General features: G+C 40.6%; 1 protein-coding gene across 1 annotated transcript in view; it reads left to right on the top strand.

Moving 5' to 3' along the window:
• LOC113269623 (aromatase) overlaps window positions 1-19,136 on the top strand; it is a 37,578-nt gene extending 18,442 nt beyond the window's left edge. The window contains exons 4-10 of the mRNA XM_026518473.4: window positions 584-738; window positions 6,296-6,472; window positions 8,933-9,047; window positions 12,756-12,870; window positions 13,307-13,469; window positions 16,137-16,378; window positions 17,595-19,136. Coding sequence (XP_026374258.1) covers window positions 584-738; window positions 6,296-6,472; window positions 8,933-9,047; window positions 12,756-12,870; window positions 13,307-13,469; window positions 16,137-16,378; window positions 17,595-17,843 — 1,216 coding nt within the window. The 3' untranslated portion in view covers window positions 17,844-19,136. The remainder of the gene's footprint in view (window positions 1-583; window positions 739-6,295; window positions 6,473-8,932; window positions 9,048-12,755; window positions 12,871-13,306; window positions 13,470-16,136; window positions 16,379-17,594) is intronic.
• Window positions 19,137-24,535: the final 5,399 nt, after the last annotated feature.

Raw genomic sequence — 24,535 nt, 5'->3', positions numbered from 1 at the left:
CCTCTGGTGGTGTGGAGCGCTCAGCTTCTCAAAGCCTTGCAGCTCTGACCCCAGTAGTGGGCAGTATTTTGGAGACTTGGAGTTAGGGAAAAAAATACGAAATAAGGAATGGGGTCTGTGTGTGTGTGTGTGTGTGTGTGTGCGCGCGCACGTGTGCACGTGTGCTATCTTTGGTGATGCTCAAGCAGGGAGCCAGTAGGTAGGAATATTTCAACTAGAGAGGGATGTTCTTATGCTAACAAATGCTTATTCAATATGAATCCTAGAACATCTTGCATTTATTTTTTTTAAGATTTATTTATTTTTTAGAGAGAGGGGGAGAGAGTGAGAGTGGGGAGAGGGGTAGAGGGAGAGGGAGAGAATTTCCAGCAGACTCCTCACTGAGCATGGAGGCCGACCCTGGGCTTAATCTCAGGACCTCAAGATCGTGACCTGAGCCAAAACCAAGAGTTGGACGCTTAACCAACCGGCCTTGCATTTCGATTAACATGCATTTGCTAAGAGAGCCACCTGGTAGTCAAAATCATCACCATGAGTTCTCCTGACCCTTAAAAACTAATGCCAAGGTTTGCTGTCTCTGCAGGTCCTCCAGCATGTTCCATATAATGAAGCACAGTCACTACAGCTCCCGATTCGGCAGCAAACTTGGACTACAGTGCATCGGCATGCATGAGAACGGCATCATATTCAACAACAATCCAACACTCTGGAAAGCCGTTCGGCCTTTCTTCATCAAAGGTAATCAGGCGCTGGCGACATTCTGCTCTTTTGTCTATAACTGAGCCCCCTTTCCTGGAATTCAAAGTCTGCTGCTTCACTTATTTTGAAATGATAAGATTTGGTAGGCACTGTTCTAACTCCTTGATATTTTAATCCCACAGCAACCCCATGTGGTAAATGCTCTCGTCACCTACATTTTACACATAAGAAAACTGAAGCTTTAATAAATAGGTTCAGTAACTTACCCAAGGTCCCCAAATTAGTAAATGGTGGCCCAGAAGACAATGCCACTGCCTACATTTTAAACCACCACAAACTCCATTCTTCCTGTTGGCGCACAAAGCAATTCTGTGGACGTGAAGAAGAGAGAGAGCTCTGTACTTAGGATCATTTCAGTCAAGAATTTAGTGTGTCGGTCACATGGTTGATTTAAACATAGTCAAACAATGTGTTTGCTGAATCATTGACTGACATCCCAGATGTTTGAACAGAAAGCAATTTGCAAATAAAATTAGAGAATTTTAGAACTAGGAAGAACTGTGTACGTCATCTCATCCAGTCTCTGAATTTTATAGTTGGCGAAATGCGGTCCTAGAGAGGTTGTGATTTGTGCTGAGGCAACATAGCAAACAATAGATAAGCAGAGAGCTGATCCCAAGGCTCCTTATCTAGTGATTTCCCCCTTTGCTGTATTTTGCTGGAAATGAAGCGGTTGGGGAATACACATGACCAGTCTTTGACATCAACATCAAGGAAGATAATTATGTCCTGGAAACATTGTCAGTGATAGAATCTGAGGCTAGATGGGTCTTAGGTCTGACTGTGCAATATTCTTCCTTCTAGCCAGCCTCTGTAGTGAACCTGGATGCCTCCCATGTGGCTACTGAGACTGGGAAAAGCTATGCCTGTCCCAGCTGAGTGTTGATTCCCTCTACAGAATTGCCCATCACCAAGACTTGGTACAACTCTATTGTAGACTCCACTTTCGTGGACTCTATTTGCCTCCTATTGCTGTTGTAACAAATTGCCATAAACTTAGTGACTTCAAACAATACATCGATTATCTTATAGTTCTACAGGTCCAAAATTTGACATGGGTCTCAACAGGCTAACATCAAGGTGTTGGCTGGGCCATCTTTCTTTCTGGAGTCTCCAGAGGAGAATCTGTTTCTTTGTTTTTTCCAGCCTCAGAGGCCACCTGCATCTCTTGGCCTAGAGCCCCTTCCTCTGTCTTCAAAGCTAGCAACAGTCACTTTCTAACTCTGACATCAGCTGGGAAATATTCTTTGTTTTCAAGGACTCAGGTAATTAGGTTGGGGCCAACCAGATAATCCACAGTAATCTTCCCATCTCAAGGTCCTTAATTTGAATCATATGTGCCAAATCCTTTTTACCATGTAAGGTAACATATTAAGAGGTTCCAGGGACTAGGACCTGGACAGCTTTAGGGGACTATTATTCTGCCTACCACTCATGTTGGGGCAGATCAATCTTCTCATGCCTTAGAAAACTGCAGAAAGAGTATAGGACTCAGGATTATAAGTTTGGGTTCAAGTCTTAGTTCTGCCACTTTACTAGCTATATGAACTTGGACAAGTCACTCAGCCTCTCTGAGCTTTGGTATTCCTTCTCCACAAAAGGTGATAAAGACAACCGAACATTAATTCTAGGGTTATTATGAAGACATCATGCAATAATGCTGTAAGATCCTATAGAAATGTGGGTTTTTGTTTTTTTTTCATTGAAGTATAGTTGACATACAGTATTACATTAATTTTAGATGTACAACTTAGTGATTCAACAATTATACATGTTATGAAATACTCCCCACAATAAGTGTAGTCACCATCTGTCACAACACAAAGATGTGACAATATTATTGACTATATTTCTTATGCTGTACATTATATCCCCCTGACTTATTTATTTTATAACTGGAAGTTTGTACCTCTTAATCCCCTTCACCTATTTCACCCGTCCCACCACCCTCTCCCTTCTAGCAACCACCAGTTTGTTCTTTGGATTTATGAGTCTATTTCTCTTCATTTGTTTGTTCATTGGTTTTGTTCTTCAGATTCCACATATAAGTGAAGTCATGGGCTATTCATTAATCTTTTCCTGTCTGACTTATTTCACTTAACATAATACCTTCTAGGTCCATCCATGTTGTTGCAAATGAAATGTAAGTTTTATTTTACTTTGCTGTTTGGCCCAGGCACATTAGGAACATGGGAACTAGTATTTAGGAGCAGTTAACTCTCCCATACTCAAAAGAATTTTAAAATTTTTAGATTAATAGAATTTTCTAAACTCATTCATTTGTTTAACCAACTACTGTGTTCTCCTCATTGAGCTAGGTACCCAGAATGCAATGATAGTCAAGACATGGTCCCTGCCCTCAAGGAATTTATAATAGGGGGAGGGGCAGAGTGGCAGATCAATACATCACCAAATATCATCCTAGGTGATGTTATGCAAGAGGTGTGTACAGAGTGCTACAAGGCACAGAAAAAATGGGCCATCTAAAGTATCCTGAGGGGTCATGGGAAGCTTTTTGAGGAGTGGATGCTTATGATAAGTTTTGAAAGAAGGTAAAAGCTACCTACATTAAGAAAGTTGGACAAAGATGCATTCCACAGAAGGAAAGAACAGGATACTCCAAGACAGAGAAGGGTAGGTCAACACTGTATGTCCAGGGAACTAACTGCAAGTAGGCCCTTGTGCCTGCCATGGATACATGTAGGCATGAGACCAAGGGGAAGGCACTGAACTGAGTTTATCTCAAAAGCTACAGTAAATCATTCAAGATTTTAAGCAAAATGACACGAACATATTTGTGTTTTAGAAAAATTCCTCTGATAGCAGAATGAATGATTCATTGACAGAAGGCATGACTATGAGCAGTGAGAATAGTTAGGACTGCAGTGATACAGGGTGGGTGGAAGGGAAGTCATCAGTGCAAGAGATGTTAGAAGAGTAGAATCTGGGGCGCCTGGGTGGTGCAGTCAGTTAAGTGTCTGACTTTTGGTTTAGGCTCAGGTCGTGATCTCAGGTCATTATATCGAGCCCCGAGTCAAGCTCAGCTCTCAGCCCGGAATCTGCTTAACATTCTCTTTCCCTCTGTCCTTCCCTCCCCCCACCAACTCTCTCTCTCTAAAATAAATAAATAAATCTTTTTTTAAAAAAGAGTAAAATCTAGGGCACTTGAAATCAATTAAAAAAATCTTTGTCACTTTTTTAAGATAAGCCCTGTATATAGAAGATCAGATTTTCTAATAAAAACATTACAAGTCTACTCAGATTAAATACCAAGAAAAGAGGTCTAAAAAAAGATAGAGAGGTCTAATTGCTTATTAAAAGTTCCCTGTTGTGTCTGATATTTTTAGTAATCAATGAGAGTCCCAAGCATTTCCCTTTTTTTTTTTTTTAAGATTTCTTTATTTGAGATACAGAAAACATGAGCGAGAGGCAGAGGGAGAAGTAGACTCACTGCTGAGCAGGGAGCCTGGTGTAGGGCTCCATCCCAGGACCCTAGGACCATGCCCTGAGCTGAAGGCAGACACTTAACCAACCGAGTGAGCCAGCCAGGTGCCCCCCAGGCATTTCTTGAATTTCCTTTTAGAGTTATGTTCCTCCTTAGTTTTCCTGATATAGCAAAAATGTGAGGGTACTTTTTGGTATCTAAAGTAGTAATATTAATGAAGGCATTGATTCCCTGGGCATATCTATGGAGAAATAGTGAAGTACAGCCTAGGCAATGGCCCATCCCAGAGAGATGAAGGCAGAGGGGCAAGAAATAGCCTGTGTTTCCTAAAACTGCCAAGAGAATTGTCCATAGTGAAGGAATTACGCTGATTTCTTGCTCACTTTTTTTTTTTAACCTGGATAAGATTCAGTACTTTTTCACACATTTTAAAAATTAAAATTATATCTACATCATACCACTGCCTATAAGCAATGATATTAAATTTTGCTTATATGTTTGAAACGTGGCTTCCAGCTCTTGGACATAGAGGCAAGTCATACATCTGTCTGGGACAAAACCACCAGGGATATTCGAAGCCAACCCTTTCGCACAAAGGGCTGAGTCATTAAGGAATCATTTGGTCCCACCTTTGAATGTGATAGTCACCCAAGAAACAACAGCCTGGTCTTTCATATCGGCCAGGTATTTCCTAAAGTCAGAAGGTATGCTACCAACCGAACCTTCCTTTTTATATATAAGTAGAAATCTTAAGAATCCAGAACCGCTCACCAGGCTTCCTTTCTTATTTGCAAAGTCTGCCTTTAGGGGTTTCTGTTGTGCAACTGTTTTTGGTTTTTTTTTTTTAAAGATTTTATTTATTTATTTGACAGAGATAGAGACAGCCAGTGAGAGAGGGAACACAAGCAGGGGGAGTGGGAGAGGAAGAAGCAGGCTCATAGTGAAAGAGCCTGATGTGGGGCTCGATCCCACAACGCTGGGATCACGCCCTGAGCCGAAGGCAGGCGCTTAACCGCTGTGCCACCCAGGCGCCCGTTGTTTTTTTTTTTTAAAGAAAGAATTATGGCTACAAATTTCCCCACGATTTTTCATTCTATTTCAAGAACTCTGACTTTAACGGTAAGCCTGAATAACAAAAGACATAAATTGGAGAGATGACTCTTAAAGAAAGCTTTAAAAAATAGAACAAAGAAAGGAGAGCCTTAAGAGTTAAACTCTGGATAGATTGCCTACCACCACAACCCGCTAGCTGCCCAGATGATCTAGAGCAAAGCCAGTTCACTCTGTCTTTACTCATTTATTCGCCCATCCTTCCATTCGTTCATTCTTCTATTTGACAAATACGATTTGAAGGCCACCATGTACTGTGGACTTGAAGGACAGTGCTAATAGGAGGTTGTCACTGCCCTTCAAGAATTCCCAGCCAGTGGGGAAGACTGGTATGCAAACAAAAAATTGTTTAGCTGTCACAACCTTGGTTAAGTAAGACAAATCTAGAAGTAGTTTGAAAAGAAGCCAAAATCAAGAGAAGAACACTTCTGGTAATTTGTTAAGACTAGCATTTTCAACCACATAAACCACAATTAAACAGGAAGCACTTTAGATCAATAGTTAAGGTCCAGTCTGAGTAGTTCGATAGCAATACCTTGCCACCTGCTGAAACATAAAATAAATATCTCCCTGGCCAAATCCAAACCTTCTTTAGAGAAATATATATACAATAAATATGGAACACCACTGATGTGTAATTCATGACTACAAGTACTAAAGGTTTCATTTGCAGTCTCACAAATGATTTGCCACACATGAAGAAGAGTTTAATTTTGAATTTGTTTAAAATAAGATTTTTATTCATTCATTCATTCGTTCGTTCATTCATTCATTCATTCATTCACTTTTCCCGTAAAGGTGATGCATGTTTGTAGAATATTAGAAGAATGCAGAAAAGTATAAAAAAGAACATGAAAACTTCTGCCAAGTTACCGAATAAAAAATCGTGTACAGTTAAACTCCAACCAGAAAAGGACAAAATAACCTGATTGTGCGTGCCCCTGAGTTCATGTGACTCACTCTCTGATGTGTTCCCCTCAGCTTTGTCTGGCCCTGGCCTTGTGCGCATGGTGACAGTTTGTGTTGGATCCATCATAACACATCTGGACAGGCTGGAGGAGGTCAGCAACGAACTGGGTTACATCGACGTGCTGACCCTCATGCGGCGCATCATGCTGGACACCTCGAACATTCTCTTCCTGGGGATCCCCTTGGACGGTACTAGAGAGCTGACATTCTGCCCTTTATTGAACAGGGCATGAAGGGGATAACAGACTCAAGGGAAGATAATGCTCTTGTACATTGCTCTTGTTCAAACATCTCTAAGTATTCTTATGGTTTTTTTTTTTCCTAGTGTGTCTGCCTTGTTTATTTATAAGATAGAAGTTTCTGTAAGTGGGAGCCATCTCCTCTTTTATAACTCTCCTCATTGCTCTGGGAAATATGATTCTACCCACAGTCAAAACTTGACAAACGTGATCAATTAATTTGGACATGAATATACCCTACCCCCAATCAAAATGATATATTTAACCAATTCCAACCGTTCTTGTGAGCGCATGCACACACACACACACACGCACACACACACACACACACACAGATATACATACATACATATATACATAAATATACATATACACTCCTCCCTCAAAGCTACTAAGCACGAAAACTTTTTCCATACGATGATAATGGTGCTGGTGCTGGTGCTGCTACTGCTGGAAATGATGAAAATAGCTACCATTAATTTAGTATCTACTATAAAAAAAGTTGCTTTACATATAGTTTGTCATTTAGCATTATAACAACTCTGGCAAAAATGTCCAACACAAAAAGCTACTCCCTTCACTATACTACAGAAACAAATATTACAACACATACATGCAACTCTATCACCTTCAAAAAATAAACATTAATCAGTTGGGTTAATTCCGTGCTGCTTTTGTCCAGCTTAATGTAATTTTCCCTGAATTCTAGCATGTTCACTGACTCATGCATTCATTCAAAAAATATTTGCTAATTGCCTACTTTATGCAAGGCACTGTTCTAGGTTCTGGGGATCCAGCAGTGAACAAGACAGATAAAGTCCTTGCCTTCAAAGAGGTCACATCCCAGTGGCAATATAAGCAGCAAACAAGTAAATATCTAATAATACATCAGGCAATACTAAGTGCCCTGAAGAATAAATGAAGCAGGTCAAGGGGATAGAAAGTGAAGAAGAAGGTGCCACAGGGGGGAGTGGGTGTGGCTATCCCAGACAATGTTGTCAGGAAAGGCCTGTGCAGGGAGGACACCTGGACATCAGCCTAAATGAAGTGAGACCAGAAGCAACATCCAGGTCTGAGGGAAGGACATTTCAGGCATGAGAACAGGGCCTCATTTTAACACTGGCCCAAAGCAGGCGAGCTGTAATACCTGCTGCCTCATTGGCCACATTCGGAAGAACAGATAAGCTATAAGCCCTCCTTTCCTCCTCTCCAGCTCTGCTTACCTCTTGTCCCCTGCTCTTTACTTACTTCCTACAAGAGACATAGAAACCTCATCTGACTGCCATTTGGATGGGAGGCCCATTCAACTCTGCGTATTTTAAGTCACACCCCTTGCCCCATCCCCTTCAGACAGGAACTCTTAATCCCAGCTGGCCTGTCCTACATGCAGCTCTCCGAAGGTCAGGCAAGTCCGTATTTTACGAGTCCCTGCTTCATGGTTCCGTGCTGGCCTTGGTTCTTGGGAAGGATGAAGTAAATGGAATTGTAAATCTCTCTGTTAATTTAGGGATACAGGCTGTGATGCTAAGAACCTGTAAAACCCCAGGCAGAGTTATGTAGATCCCCCTTCTCCACACCCGGTCCTGGTTAAACTCTCGATTTGCTTGAGGGAGTCAGTGCAACAAGAGGAAAGAACATTGCTCTGAGGTCAGATAGAACTGGGCTCCAGCCCAAGAGCCTGCCTGCCACACTGGCTGTATGGTGGTGTTAGGCAAGCTTCCCAGTTTCTATGAACTGCAGTTTCTTCATCTGAAAAAGTGATGACACTCTATCAGCCCCCTAGCAAGATTGTAAGGATTAAATGAGGTCTCTTTTGTAAAGCTCTTTGCATGGTGACTGGTATTTAGCAGTTGAAAAGAAATGCCTATTCCCTCTCTTTTTGTACAATGTGAAAAAAATAGAGGTTTTCTTTCCCCAAACATGCAATTTAATTAAAGGACATTCATTAGGAGCTGACTATGCATGAGGCTCAGGACAAGGCATTAGGGATACTAAGATGAATTCTATACTCTGGACCAAAATGTAACCAGGAAAGTGGCATGGCTTTCTGCCCTCCCAGGTGCCAGCATTGAGGCCGATAACAGCCATAATTCTGGTGTCCCTCTTATTTCCCATTGTCCAAAAAAACAGGACTGAGTTGGACACTCAAGTCAAAGAGGGGTATGTGAGATTCTAGGCTGTGTCTTTAACACAAACTTGAAAAGCAGTAAATCTCTGGTTAACTTGGTTGATTTAGATGTCAAGCAGAATAAATTAATGTTGATTTGTCTAGTGGCATTCATATGGCTACAACACCCACTGAAGCCCAGGCTGGTAAGAGACTCTATACAGGGGCTCTTCTCAGAGTACCCTTCTTGGGCTCACATTTTGGCTCAACTACTCTGCTCTTTTGTTTGTTTTGTTTTTTCAGAAAGTGCCATCGTGGTTAAAATCCAGGGTTATTTTGATGCATGGCAAGCTCTCCTTCTCAAACCAGACATCTTCTTTAAGATTTCTTGGCTATACAAAAAGTATGAAAAGTCTGTGTAAGTAACACAAGTTTGGAAAACTTATCAGTGAGATTGGATTGACTTTGGGTTGTGTCTTTGCTCTTGTTGGCCTCTTCGGCTAGCTTTCTGCTCTTCAGAACCCACAGGGGAGCTATGGATTAAGACACTGATGAAACATTGTACAGCAATTTGGCTGCACGTGGTGGCCAGACTGAAGAGTAAGGGAGGCCTTCGGCCCAGGCAGCTTTTCAGCAAGGGGGCCAAGTGGATGGTCTGCGAGCCCCATGTCTGGAATTAGGACACTGCAGTGTAGTTTGAGTTGAAGAGAAGGGTTGGTTGAACCTATCATTATTATCTGTAAAAATTCTCTTTTCATATCTGGAAAATGGAAACACAAAATCATTTTATAGTTGTGTTGCTTCTGAATGAATTTAACATAATTCAACTTGTAGGAATTAACAGCAGTCTCAAAAGAATTTTTTCACGATGAATATACTGGACTTCAATAAAATGTGTGATTTCCTTTTTTTTTAGTCATATATATTAGTCTTTGGGGGATCCTGAAACTGTCATTAAATGGCTTTGCATTGGTTATAGATGAGTCTAGACAAAAATTGGACAAATGCCCAACGGTCTACAGGCTAAAAAAAAGGTTTCTAGAATGTAAGTAGCCAGCCACTAAACACTGCCCCCAACCACCAGTGAAAAGCCCATGGGATTTAGAGGCAGACAGACCTGGTTTATATCTTGTCTCTACTGCTTAGTAACTAAATGTCCTTGAGAAGTTATTTAAAGTAAAATATAATCTATCTTCAAGAATAGAGGTATAGATTAATGAGATCCTATACGTAGGGCAATTAACACAGAGGACGGCACATAGAAGACACTAAAGATATTAGTTTCCTCCTTCCCTCTGTTCATATCTTCTCCCAGATGTCCCTGATGATCTTAAATTCTCCATCTCTAAAACTTTCCAAACTTGTCTGAAGACCTAACTTTATCCTGTTTGTGTATTTTGAAATTTAATAATGTTAGCCTTCACAAGGAAACCAACTTGATGTTGCTTATATATTCTCATGTGGTTGGTGAGTATTAGGTAGGTGATCTGGACACTTGGGTCTTTATACATTTCATTGAGTTTCCACCAGAGCTTATTGTGACTTGAATCGATGAGATAAAGGATTCATCTCTTCCTTATGTTCAAATTTGGCAGTGGTCTGAAGGGGCTCATTTTATAGTTTCTGGTCATTTGTTTAGCTTTGGTTTTGGCCAGCAAGCCCATTAAAATTTATTGCATGAAACTATATTATGGTTTCTCTTAGGTTTCTGTAGAAATTAGCTCTGTGACATTCCCTCTCTATATAATATTTACCAATGGTTAGTACATTAATCCATATCTCCTATGTCCTAGAGCAGTAAAGACCTAGAGAAATCTTTGAATTTCCTCTCCCATCCATGCCCTTTGCAATAATGCCATTTTTTTTTTTAAATTGAGGTATAATTGACATAAAACAGTATATTACTTTCAGGTATACAAACAACATCATGACTCAGTATTTGTATATATTGTGAAATGATCACCGTCATATCTAGTTACAAAACTTTTTTCTTGTTATGAAAACTTTTAAGATCTATTCTCTTAGCAACTTTTAAATCTGCAATATGGTATTGTTAACTATAGTCGCCATGTTGTACATCATGTCTCCACGGTTTATTTATTTTATAACTAGAAGTTTGTACCTTTTGACTCCCTTCAGCCATTTTGCCTACTCTTACTCTGCCCCCCCCCCACCTCTGGCAGCCACCAATCTGTTCTCTATCTATGAGCTAGAGGTTTTTTTGTTTTGTTTTGTTTTAAGATTCCACATATAAATGAGATCATATACTAGTTGTCTTTCTCTGTCACACCAATACTTTTGAGAAATATACTGATGGAAAGGATTCTGGGACATCTACTCCCATCCCTATTTATTCAATTTTATACTTCTGCCTGTCTTAATAACCAATATTACAGCAGTATTGTTTTCTACTTTTTATTCTGGCAAGTTTAAGGCTTTTTAGCCACAGAATACCTTAAATAGGTGTTTGTGGCCTGGACTGATAACTGAGACAACCTTGTTTGGGTGCAAAATACGCTCAGAGTTCCAAACCACAGACTCACAGATATATTCTTACAATACATGTTTGTAAGTCAGAGATTTCCTATTCCCTGAAAACTGTCACTGAATTCAATTCTCCCAGTTTTTAAGGGTGTATAAATTCAGATGCATATTATTTATGTAGGACCAGCTTCTAATCTGAGTAAGAAGGATCCCAACAGGCATTCACAGGCCCCCAATTCTGCCCAGGGAAGAAGATGTTCAGAAGTGGTTGCAGTTCCATCAAGGAATTCTCCATGAATTTATAGTCTTAGGGCATTTAGGGGCCATTGCTCAGGTAGGAATGCTATGAGCATTCACAGCCCACCAACTGAGTGAATATCAGTCCCTTGTATGTAAGAGTTTCAACAAATATTTGCTGAATAAATGGACTGGTAGATGAATGAATGAATGAATGAATGAATGTGAATATATCCTTCGTGTATTTCTGGAGGTATGTATGTATTTATGGGCACACTTACAGAGATACGCAATAGATGGCATCCTCATTTTGAATGACACAATTACTCCACTAGCCTGAAGAATACCTCTTCAAATGTTTAAACCCCTTCCTTGAGATGCCCAAAAGAAACTTCAAAAAGTGGGATGAATCTTAAAGAATCTTCCCTTAATTTTCTTGCCCAGCTGGAGTAAACACAGAGGCTATTTATGTCAACATCATCAACAGGGCATAGAGGTGACCATGTCAACAAAAATTTGAAAGAAAGACTTATTATACATTTAATGTAATGCAGAACACCATTCCCTGAGATTGGGGAACAATACACTTACACGTGAATGCATACACTTTAAGACAAAGGCAAGAATAGCAGAATCTAGATCTTAAGATGGACTTATTGTCTGTTAAGTCTGAGCCCTTCACTTTAAAAGAGATTTAAGAGACGTAGAGTAGGTTATGTAGAGAACAATCTGAACTAGAACCTGACTCTTTTTTCGAGATGCTCTTCCCTCTACCACACTGTCAAAATGCATATACTACATACTCGTGCGGCTAGTCAGTCAATAAGTATCTACTTCATGTTTACTATGTGGCAGAAACTGCAAGGTATGAGAATAAATATCAAGAGGATTACTTGATCCTTTGTGTTCAGTTTCTAGAATAGGAAATCTCAAACTCAATTTTTTCCAGAGTTGAGCAAATAGAAATGGGCTAGGTGGTTATGAGTCAAAAGGAAGTGAAGGTGCCTGGAGCAAACATGCCCCCAATAAATACCTTCACTAGTTTTTGGTTTTATTTTTCAATTTAGGCACTGTACCAGACATATCGAAAATCAGAAAACACAATTGGATTTACCATTTTGGTACCAGCTTTTAACCCTTAACTAGAGGTTACAGCCTTCATTTCGCTACCAGTACCTAGAAATCTTAGCTAAATTTGGTTCCTTAACATGAAGTGTAATGAATACATAATTTAAGGATCTTTGGGAAGAATTAAGTTTAAATTCAGTTATTTGTGAGTGCTGAAGACCTCAATTAGAGCAGATAATTTTACTTAAACAAATGCGGCTAATGAGTTTGTTTTTCTAGATGTCTTAACTGACTACAGATAGATTATATTTTCACTTTTAAAAAAAATTTTTTTTAGCAAGGATTTGAAAGATGCCATGGAAATTCTGATAGAAGAGAAAAGACACAGGATTTCCACAGCAGAGAAACTGGAAGACCATATGGATTTTGCCACCGAGTTAATTTTTGCCGAGGTACTGACCTGGGTTAACCATAATTCCCACGCGGTATGTGTACTTGACTGTGTCAGGTTGTGTAAAGATCCCCTCTTGTAATTGTTGCATACTTCTGCTTTTAAGTATCTGCTCTAGTACTTCTACAATGGCACCCCACAGAGCCCACTCATTAGACGTTCTGGTAAGACTGACCTTTTAAGATTGAAACTACTGTGTCTGCACAATACAAAATACGAAAATGGGGGAGCCCAGAGACAGTAAATACATATATAATTGGTTAAATTTTTCCCCTTTCAGCTGAAGACTATTATGAAAAATGTCCAAAGTCGATTACAGAGGTGTAATATTTATGACTTCATTTCATTGATGTTTTTGATCCCGACTGTCCCTTTCCCTCCTTTTTGGAAGCTTTGATTCACTTTTCCAATTTTTCGCCCTTCTCCCAATTGTTCAGAAACGTGGTGACCTGACAAAAGAGAATGTGAACCAGTGCATATTGGAAATGCTGATCGCAGCACCAGACACCATGTCTGTCTCTGTGTTCTTTATGCTATTTCTCATTGCAAAGCACCCTAAGGTTGAAGAGGCAATAATGAAGGAGATCCAGACTGTTATTGGTAAGAACTGATCAATAATAGAACTTAGAAAACAATTCCTTCTGAGTGTCAGCTTTTTATGTCCTAAGAATCTGATTTCAAACAAAATCTTTATTATAATCCACCCAGAAAACAATAAAGGTAGTCATTTTGCCACACTTGGTTATGCCAGATAGGTTGCAAAGTTAGTTTTGTTCTGTGGGGCTTTTTTTTCATTATAAAAACAATGTATGCTTACTGAAAGGAAATTAAATAACACAAAGATGTATAAAGCCAAAAGTGACATTCCCTGACCCCTTCCACTCTCCTCACCAGCCTCATTTGCATTTCCCAGAGGGAACCACTGTTAATACTTTGCCGTGTATTCTTTAAGGTCTTTCTTAATGTGCACATAAATGTTCTGCCTACCTTATGGGGCCAAATGCTTTTGTGGGTCCACCCAGAGAACCGGCTATCATCTACAGCAGTGTTTCTGGGTTTCAAGTAGTCTGTCCACAAATGAACTTCCAGCCAGTGGCAGAAGGACAAGGGGAGGATGACAGCAAAGGCAGGAGAGTGATCAGTTTCCCTCTCCCCCCAAATCCAGTGATGCTGGACCCTTTTTCCCCCTGCCCTCTCCTCCTCCACCAGGTCCCTGCTCAGCTCTTCCTGACACAATGTTTTCCCTGCTCTGGCTTTGCCTAAGCATCATTCTGCCCACTGCTGCTGACGCTGCTGCCCCCTTCCATACGAACACTGTCACATTAGGAAGAAATCAGAATTGCTTTCTGGGGAAAAAAACCAGAATTCCTTATTTGGAATGTCCTTCACATGGATAATTTTTTTTTTAAGAGAGAGAGAGAGTGAGCACCAGTATCATGTGCATGGGTTGGGTGGGTTGGTGGGAAGGGGCAGAGGGAGAGGGAGAGAGAAACAGAGCTGCTCAGGACCCTGGGCTGATTTTGATTCTGCAAAAGTGGTAATCCATTCGAGAATGCTCTGATGAAGGGCTTGATCTCACAGCCCTGAGATCACGACCTGAGCTGAAATCAAGAGTCAGAAGCTTAACTGACTAAGCCACCCAGGGGCCCCCACATAGATAATCTTTTCAGGAGCACATTTCTGACATGTGAAGAGACATCAGTAATGATACAGACTTTTCTCTCTTGACCTTATAAATCCCTGTGAAATGACTTATTTGGTTGTAGAGAGGCACCATCTTTTTAGAGGCACCATTGGAGTGCTACTTGAAATAGTTGACAGTAAGGGTTTTCATAAAAGGGTTAAATATGTGAGAGAATGGTTCTACAGAGGAGTTGCTGTAGGTGGGAAATTGCCTGGGAAAATAGATCACAGGAAGCCAGAATGACATTCAAGCCCCAAATTCTAGAATGGTTTCTCATGTGCCCCCTGTCAGGTTCTGAGTTCTGGGTCAGGTGCAGGGGCACATCAGTGAATAAGCCAGAGCTATTCCTAGACTTGTGGGCTCACAGGCTGGCAGGAGAAAGAGAACTTAACAAGCAAGCCCAGTGGAGTGAAGAGAGAGCCATAGAATGATGGAGTTCAGGCAACAAGGGGAAAATTGCTCTTGAAACCATGAGCCTTTAATACAATTTCCTTGAGAGATGAAAAGTGTTTGCCCCATGATGTCCCCCGACACTTCAACAAACCTCTGCAAAGATGGAAAATAGCTGAACCAGTTGTACATGTGTTCGTGCTCCCTCTAGATACACACACATAGTAATTACTTCCTAGAGAATGCCTCTGGTTACCTTCTTTGTCATCTTCCCTTCCACCATCCCACCCCAGATAAATGTACCGCAGTAGACCCTTGAGTGTACAAAGAGCAGCATGCAAGCGGCAGGGCTGTTAGAGTTTTCTGACCAAATGAGACCTTTTCTGAATGGTGCAGTTGTACAGGAGACAGAGATCCCTCAGGACCCTGGGCTGATTTTGACTCTGCAAAAGTGGTAACCCATTCGAGGATGCTCTGAAGCTTTGCCAATTCTGGGAGTAATCTAAGCCTCTCTGACCAGTCAATCCCCAGCACCCCCGTAGTTTAGCTGAGGCACCTATTTTGCTGTGGTAAGGAAAGAGGTTCTTGCCACTCTACCACAAAAGGTTGTTCTTGATGAGATGGAAGGAGGGACTATCAGTGATGTGTTCCAGGCAGATGACCGCAGAGGTAACCAGAGGAGAAAATTTCATTGAAAGGGATTTAATTCACCATCTCACTTTGACTAGAGAAGGAGTGGATGTCCCCTAGAATTTAGAGGAAGAGACAAAACTCAAAGACCTCAGAGGCCAGGCAGATAAAGTTTGAAGCAGACTGTGTAGGTCTACATAAAACGGCAGGTGGATACCCTCTAAAGGGCTCATTGGCTACTCAAGTTCAGCCCATCATTGCCATGTAGGGATGTAGGTCCAGGGTCACCAGGTTTTCTGATTTTTTTTAGAAATCCAGGCTTTTCCACAAAATCTCCTAGGTTTTATAGTAATTGGCTTCAAATCTGAATTTTTACAAAACATGCTGTGAACCAAATGACATATCTGGCCCAGGTTGTTGGTTTGCATTAGAATTCTAGAATGAAAAAAAAAAATGTTGTTTTAGCCAGGAGCTGAGTATTCTGTGGAAACTATGGGAGTTTTAATGCCCATCCCGTATTGAAACTATCATTACCTCCTTGTCCTATTTATCTGTTCCCACAGGTGAAAGAGATATAAGGATTGATGATATGCAAAAATTAAAAGTGGTGGAAAACTTTATCTACGAGAGCATGCGGTACCAGCCTGTTGTGAACTTGGTCATGCGCAAAGCCTTACAGGATGATGTCATCGATGGCTACCCAGTGAAAAAGGGGACTAACATTATCCTGAATATTGGAAGAATGCATAGACTCGAGTTTTTCCCCAAGCCCAATGAATTTACTCTTGAAAACTTTGCAAAGAATGTAAGAGCACTTCCTTAAAACCAAGCGTGCCACTCTTAAAAATGTCAACTGTTAAATCCTCTCTGGTTCTGTGTTTTCACCATGTACATTTCATTCTATTTACTTGTTCCCCTCTATTACCTCACCAGAAGCACATGTTTCCCCTAGCTTAGAACATGACTACCATATTCATCGTCAAGCCAAGGATGCTGGGCCTCCAGCTCTGAGAAGTATCCACATGGTGGCCACACAATGGGTCAAAATGTGAAAAATCCAGGCCCTTAATTTGGCTACAGTGAGGCAAATGTTGTTTAACCCAACCAACCTGCTTTTCCATTTCAACTTGTCACTTTTTAATCACGTAGATTCAGCTCTAGCACCATCTCCGCAAAGGAAAATCCAGTTGTGCCTCAGATGGAAATCAAACAAGACCAAAAGATTTAGTTTCACAGTCTGCCTTTGGTTCACCAAACGGCCCCATGAACACTAGTTCCATTCTAAATAGAATTCAGTAATTAGAAGAGCTCCAGCTTTTTCTATCATTGAAATATACTGTAGATTCTGTCTCCATTATGTCAAATTTTAGGCAGTGATGTTTACTAACCAAAATTTTCCAGATATTTCCCTCACTGTCCTCTTTTTCCATTTGCGTATGATGTAGAAACATGATCTTAATTAATCCAGTTCTCTAATTCATTCTGTTTCTATGTGAGCAACCCATGCTATGACAGCTGGTCAACAAAAACTTATTGAACACCTACAATGTGCCAGGTACTATGTAAGTACAAATGGTAACAAGACAGTCAGATGTTGTCCCCATTAATTTTCTGCATAACTAAAAATATTTGTATGCTTGGCACTAATAGGCCAGGAGTCAACATCTTTGCACAAAAAAACAATCTTTGCCTTGGTGACATGCAGAAGAGTAGCAAAGCTGTGGCCATCCCACAGACCTAGTTAAGTATGCTAACATTGGCTGGAACAAGATGATGTGCATTGATTTACCCCAGCAAATTTATGTGAAAAGCCACAGTGAGGACTGTCCAAGCTGGGCATATATCACAGGGAGTGAATCACATTGGATGAAGGAAAGAACTTATTTGCGTTACAGTCACTCATCTCAGTGAGGGAACAGTATGGTTTGGACCCTGTAACAACGTTCTGACCGTTCAGTGGTTTCAGGGTGAATCAAACAGAGACTGCATGATTCTGGCTAACTGTCTGATCATTTTCATAGGTTCCTTACAGGTATTTTCAGCCATTTGGTTTTGGGCCCCGTAGCTGTGCAGGAAAGTACATCGCCATGGTGATGATGAAAGTCGTCCTGGTTACACTTCTGAGACGATTCCACGTACAGACATTGCAAGGAAATTGTGTTGAAAGTTTACAGAAAAAATATGGCTTGTCCTTACACCCAGATGAGACTAGCAACTTGCTGGAAATGGTTTTTATCCCAAGAAATTCAGAAAAGTGCCTCAAACACTAAAGAAGGTTGGTCCGTACCTACTCTGGAGCATTTCTCATCAGTAGTTCATATGGAAGCCGTCCGTCTTTACCAGGTAGTGTCATCCTCACAGTGAACATTTGGTGGCCTGTGCCATTTTATAGGCATACCTTGTATGGACTGCAGCGAGTCAGGAGACATTGGTCATCTGTTTTTATCCAAACCAGAGAACCAGACTTCCAGAGAAAATAGAGGCCAAGAGTTTGCAGGGAAAATGGTCAATCCCACAAAACATGCTTTGGAAAAGACAGGCCATCAGCAAAACTTATGTCCTCCTTCCCACAAAATCTCCACTGCCCTGCCCCAAGAGCATTTTAATGTCTGGGGCAGAAGCATTCAAGTCCGTTAGAAAGGCCAGCCTGATGTCTGGGTACTTAGGGCCAAACATACCTGCTAATGTGAATAAAAGTGTTTTGATTTAGTTTTCAGTGGTAGGCTCCACAACATTCATGTTCTTTGGAGAAGGGCTTACAAATTCAACATATGACTTTTCCTATGAATTATTCAATTAACTCTTGATTATCCACAGGAGATGTGCCTGTGGCAAAAGTTAAACAGAGGACCATTCTTTCCCAGTCTCTCAATTTATGCCTCAGCCATCACCTCCACTACAATAGATATAGATTCGGGAATATAAAGTAACTTAGTAATAGCCTGAGTAAAATATAATCAGGACCACACATCTGGTGTAGGAAAAAAAAAATCACACAATGCATTTCAAATTCAAATAAAAATTCTTTTCTTCATGTTTGCACATTGCTTAGCTCCACTAGCGCTAACCAAGCGATAACTTTAAATAATGGAATCTATTAACTCTTACAATGGCCCCAATAATTTGAGGGAGGAGAACTCCTCTACATCTACATCTAATTCCACAACCCAGTGGGTTCAAACCCATTCCATCCTCTTTCTCCCTCAACAGTTTCCCCCCTCCTTCTTTCTGTGATCCCGAAGTCAACAGCAACAGATCAGTAGAGAATGTGGTCAGGGTAGAGGCCCTGCAATCGTCTTTTATCCTACCTCGGATTTAATAGTTACCTTGGAGATTGAACTGCTATCGAGTTTATTGAATCATTATACATAGCCATGGATAAAATGCACACCTTGTAAATTAGTTCTTTAAGAGAATCAAGTATGGGGCGCCTGGGTGGCTCAGTCAGTTAAGCGTCTGACTCCCAGTTTCAGCTCAGGTCATGATCTCAGGGTCGTGAGATCAAGCACCATGTCGGGCTCCGTGCTGGGTGTGGAGCCTGCTTAAGATTCTCTCTCCTTCTCTCTCTGCCCCTCCCACACTCCACTCTCATGCACTCTCTCTCTAAAATAAATAAATAAATAAATAAATAAATAAATAAATAAATAATAAAAAATTTTTAAAAATGAAGAGAATCAAGTAGATGAGTTAATTTTCCAAATACCACTCCACTTGTGTTATACAGCCAATATGATTGTATCTACTGAATGCCGTTAAAAAATTAAAAACTTAAACTCATTTGTAAGTAAGTAAATGTTTGCCGTTGGGTCAACTTCCATCTCAACATTCGAATATTCTTTTCATCCTACTATTTGGTAATAGGACAACAGCTGAATATAAAATGAGAGCGTAAGCACCTTGAGAGCAGGAGATCTTTTCTTTCTTTTCTATATTTACTTTGGAGGAAGGACAGCACTGAACAGACACTCTTGCTCATAGATAATCTAATTGGCCCCAGAATCCAAGTAAAGGGGAGGCAGGTATTCTAAGAATTCAAGGATAGGTATTAGTAAAGAAAGAAATTTTTGAAGTTGGAACTATATGGATCATATATATGGTCTAAACATACACAGAAATATGCCTGTGTACCTGGATATATCCATAGTCAGGTCTCAACAATCATCCAAATAATTCAGACCCCAGAAAGAAAGACCAGGATTTTAGATTAAATGTATCCAAGTTAATTCACTTGATGACTATAAACACACACTTTACTTTGCCTCTGGCTGGAAAACAGACTTCAGATCAGTATACTTCGCCCATCCAGTTCCTTGGAACATCTGTTGTATTTTGTATGCATATATGTAGTCAAGGCCTATGTCTACACAAAGTCAGATGGAAGCTAATGTAGTTAGATAGAGACATTGTAGATATAAAAATATGCTGGGGAAAATCTAGGGATGGGGTGGGGGGCAGAGAAAGGATAGGAAGAGGGGAAGTGCTGGTTTGAATGATCCAAGCAAACTCCCAGAATCAAATTATCTGGGTAGTCATTCAACTTTTCACTCTGCTTGAACAAACCCCATATGTTTGTACAGGTTTTGCCTAAGGACTTTGGAATATCATTGACTTTTCATTAAGCTGATCAACATATATTTGAAAATCCTGTTTTCTCTTCAGAATTTTGTCTCATTGTTATGTACTTGATTATCATCTTGAATGTGCTGTGGATTCAGTTTTTACCAGTTTTCAAAGAAACTGTCAGTGAAATGCATGCATTATAAGGGCTCTATTACTGTGAAATCGTGAGGACAACTGTGCCCTCCTATCTTCAGACGTACTGGACATCCCCCCTCTGCCTTCATCAACATCCCACTTTTTCCTCTTCCAAGGAGAAAATAATCCCATACAGAACATCCCACCTATTAAGAATTGTCAGTTGGAAGTTGTCACTTTTATTTCTAAATAGCTTCTTTGGCTACTCATGGAGCTAATATTCCCATAAGTGTGTGGCACTGGACTACTTGAAAGAATACTAGCTGAACCTTCCTCAATCTCCTGTATCAGCTGGGCTCTGTGACCGAATCTTTCACCCATACTTGCAGAAGGATTTTGCTCAATTACATTCCGTCAAAGTAATGAGTGACATGGAATTGTGGTACTTGAGTTAGACTTAGCACAAGAAAAGCAAAGTCAAAGGCTGAACTCTCCAGGGCTTAACAGATAGGGCTTGCCCAAGAGAACTCCCACATTTCTTTTCCGCAGTTTTTTGCAGATGTTGGCCTATGTCTAGAGAGCCAATGTTGGCCTATGTCTAGAGAGCCAATGGCCATACTCTGTTTCCACCAGGTCAACCAAACAAACAGAATGCATTCACACAAGTCAACCTGGTCACCAAGCCCAGCCCATTAGGTATACCCTGCCTTTCCCCTTCTATCAAGAAAGCATTTTAAAGCATAAAACAAATGGGAATCATTATAAGAATATAATTATAAAAATTATTATAAGAATAACCTTGAATCCACTTATTATAACCAAATGCAAACATTTCACAAACTTCAGTATTTTAATTTACAGTAGTCCCCCTTTATCCATGGTTTCACTCTGTGCAGATTCAGTGACCCATGGTCAACAGCAGTCACAGAGAGAATGATCCTTCGGACATACTATCAGAAGGTCAACAGTAGCCTAACACTATGTCACAGTGCTTGCATCGCTCGTCTCAATTCTGCTCACCATGAAGGCACTTAATCATCTCACATCATCGCAAGAAGGGTTAGTACAGTACAATAAGATCTTTTGAGAAAGAGTGAGACCATGTTCACATAACTTTTATTATAGTCTATTGTTACAATTGTTCTATTTTATTACTAGCTATTGTTGTTAATCTCTTACTGTGCTTAATTTATAAATTAAACTTTACCATAGGGACGTCTGTACAGGAAGAAAACAGTACGTCTAGGGTTTGGTACTATCTGTGGTTTCAGGCATCCACTGTGGGTCTTGGAATGTATCCCCCATGGATGAGGTAGACTAACTGTTTTAGTAAAATATTTCTTGCGATGAAGATCTGAGATTACAAGACCTGGAGGTTGAGCCTGTGGCCCCGGTGGTTTTTTAAGTTCCTTTCAGCTCTATGATTCCATAAATAAGGAGGCAGTGAAGCCTTAAATCTGGGCTCAGCCTTTTCTTAAATGTATAGTTGGGACAAGCTGTTCAATCTCTCTATACCTCAGTTTTCTCGTCAATCCAATGGGGACAATAATTACTTCAGAAGATTGCTGTGAGGATTATAAGGGATGATTCATGTGAAAGGTAAGACAGTGTCTGGTACAGGGCAACCTCTTAATAAGCACAGGCATAATAATGATGATGCTCAGTAGTTAGGTTGACTCATGACACCCTCAAACATTTTCACATGCAGTAGAGAGGGCAGAAGATGTGCCAGATGCTTCTATATCCATTTTCTGATTTTTAGCTTCATGACAACTCTCACATTAGTATGATTGCTGCAGGAAGCTCATTGTATCCATAAGAACAGGGACTCAGGGAGTTTGGAAGACTTGCCCTCAAGTCCACCTCTCCTTCCAAAGCCCTTGGCCCCTTCATCAAGCTGCCTCTTTGTAAAAGGACTCACTCTTGGAAGGCTGAGGAGGTCAGCCCCGGTTTCCCAGCTCTCCCACCTTGTGATGCTAGGTAAACCCCTTTTGAGACTTGCCATTCCTTGCCTCCTTACCCAAGGAATCTGACACAGGAAATAAATCTGGATGATTCTGCCCTACCCACCCCATACCCCATATGTTTAGAGAATCCTTCTCAAAAAAAGATAGTCCATGGGAAAGAACTATAAAAATTCTCTTAGCATAAGGTGGGGGATCTAACATATGGATGTCAACATCTGCCTCAATAGGAAATTATCAGATTCCATTAAGCTATTCCATAACCTCTAGGAACATATCTAGTTTTGCACAATTTCAATTCATTTCAGATGCGGTACTATGTAAAAAAGGAGAGTAGAGGGAAAAAAATAGTAATTTACTATAAACACATGGTGGGCAAACCGGACCTTATGATGGCCATAAAATCACCTCTATTTTAGCCAAAATGGAAAAGGCTAAGAAGCCCACTATGATGGACATCTATTAACCAATTTCTTCATTTGGCAAGGATCCCAGATATGTATGAACTATTCAGTCCCTCATCTCATTATTTCCAAATAGTCAGGTGTTTGGCAGGGAGGAGACACAACCTCAGTGCATACAGGCTTCCTCTGCTAGCCTAGTTAAGCTTGGATGGGTAAGAAGCTGAACACATTGCCCTTTTACCTTCTTCCCACTCCAGGTTATTGTGAAAGTGTGTTTCTTCTTTCAGACCAAGAAAACTGCATTTACTTTCTTCTTTCTATTAAGTTCTTTACATTATCATTTAATTCTCCCAACAATACTATGAAGCAGGTACTATTCTCATTTCCAGAAAAATTCCCCCATCCATCCATTTATATTCCTTTTCTACCTGCTTGCTACAGAGTTTCTCTCTCATACCCACACATACCCCAATACACATGGTCAGTGTCTCAGGTTCTCTTATCAAAACCTGCTCTCAAAAAATTTTTTTAAGTCTGCTTTTATCCAATCTTCTTTTTTTTTAAGATTTTATTTTTAAGTAATCACTACACCTAACGTGGGACTCAAACTCACAACCCAGAGATCAAAAGTTGCATACTCCCAACACCTGAGCCAACCAGGCACTGCTTTTCAGATCTACTTCTAAATGCTTTTTAGGTCTACCTAAGTTCTAAATGATAAAGCTAAGGCTTGAAATGTTATCCTTCCTTCCAACATAGGTTTTTGTTTGTCCAGAGGATTTCCCAAAAGAATGATAGGCATCAGCAAGCTGGGCTTGTGGAGGGAGAGGAGGGAAGAGGAGGGAGTGCCTTTGAGAACCCCTAAAAATGGTAGCACCTGCTTCACCCACACAGAAAGCTGGTTCTACCTATACAGTGGTGTCTAGGTTGTTAGGGGTCCTGAATCAGAATGTCTAGAGGAGCCAGACAGGTAACATAAATCAGACGATCAGGCCAGCTGTTAAGTAGAGCTTATGTGAAAAAAAGCAGTATTCTCATCTAAAGGCATGCAAGTTCAATGTTCTTAAAACACAGTGCCAGCCAGACCAGTCATCCTTGGGCTGGACTCGGCCCATGGCTTAAGGTCTCTAATATCAATCCCTTTCACATCCATCATTTTTTTTTTTTTGGTGCCCCCTTCCCATCCAACCACCCTGTGAGGAAGGCAAAAAGTCTCCATTTCACTGATGAGGAAACTGAAGCACAGGGAGGTCAAGTGGTTTGTCCAATGTCACGCAGTTAGGATCACATCTAGCGTTCCCCCCCCCCCCCCAGGGATCCCAGCTCCAGGTCTGACTTCACTTAGCCCAACCCTTCATAGCTGGCTGTCTTCTAAAGATGACTGTGGTGTCCTTTCACCAATCTGAACTTCAGTAGACCATCTGTACATGCAGAAGACACCAGAGGACTTCTACAGTCATTTTCAATGCTTTCATTCTAACTTGTTATTTTGCTTCATAAACATAACACCAATTCCCCCTTTATATCTAGGTTCTAATAAACTGAGTGCATAAGGCAATTTCTCTTGCAGTTCAGACATGAAATTTGGCTGCTGAAGGGATGATCTGGGCATTCCCCACACATCACCTGCAGAATACAAGCTCCCAAACACTTATATGTCTGTATGTAGCCCTACCTTACTGCTGCAGAGGCATGAAACATGTTCATGGACCACATTTCACTCACAAATAATCACTTTATGCCCTATTTGAACTTGCAGGCAAACCACTACATTTATTGAAGCAAATCATTTTTTCTGAGTGGCCTTGGTTTCATACTCAAACTAATGGATCACTAAGGTCAACAGTACTTCTTTTCCCTCCTGAAATTAATGCTCTCTCTGGCATGCTTACCACCCCT

This window comes from Ursus arctos, unplaced genomic scaffold, assembly GCF_023065955.2.
Source record: "Ursus arctos isolate Adak ecotype North America unplaced genomic scaffold, UrsArc2.0 scaffold_36, whole genome shotgun sequence".
Taxonomy (NCBI): domain Eukaryota; kingdom Metazoa; phylum Chordata; class Mammalia; order Carnivora; family Ursidae; genus Ursus; species Ursus arctos.
Note: the sequence above shows the minus strand (reverse complement) of the source record. Positions and strands in the feature narration are given on the sequence as shown.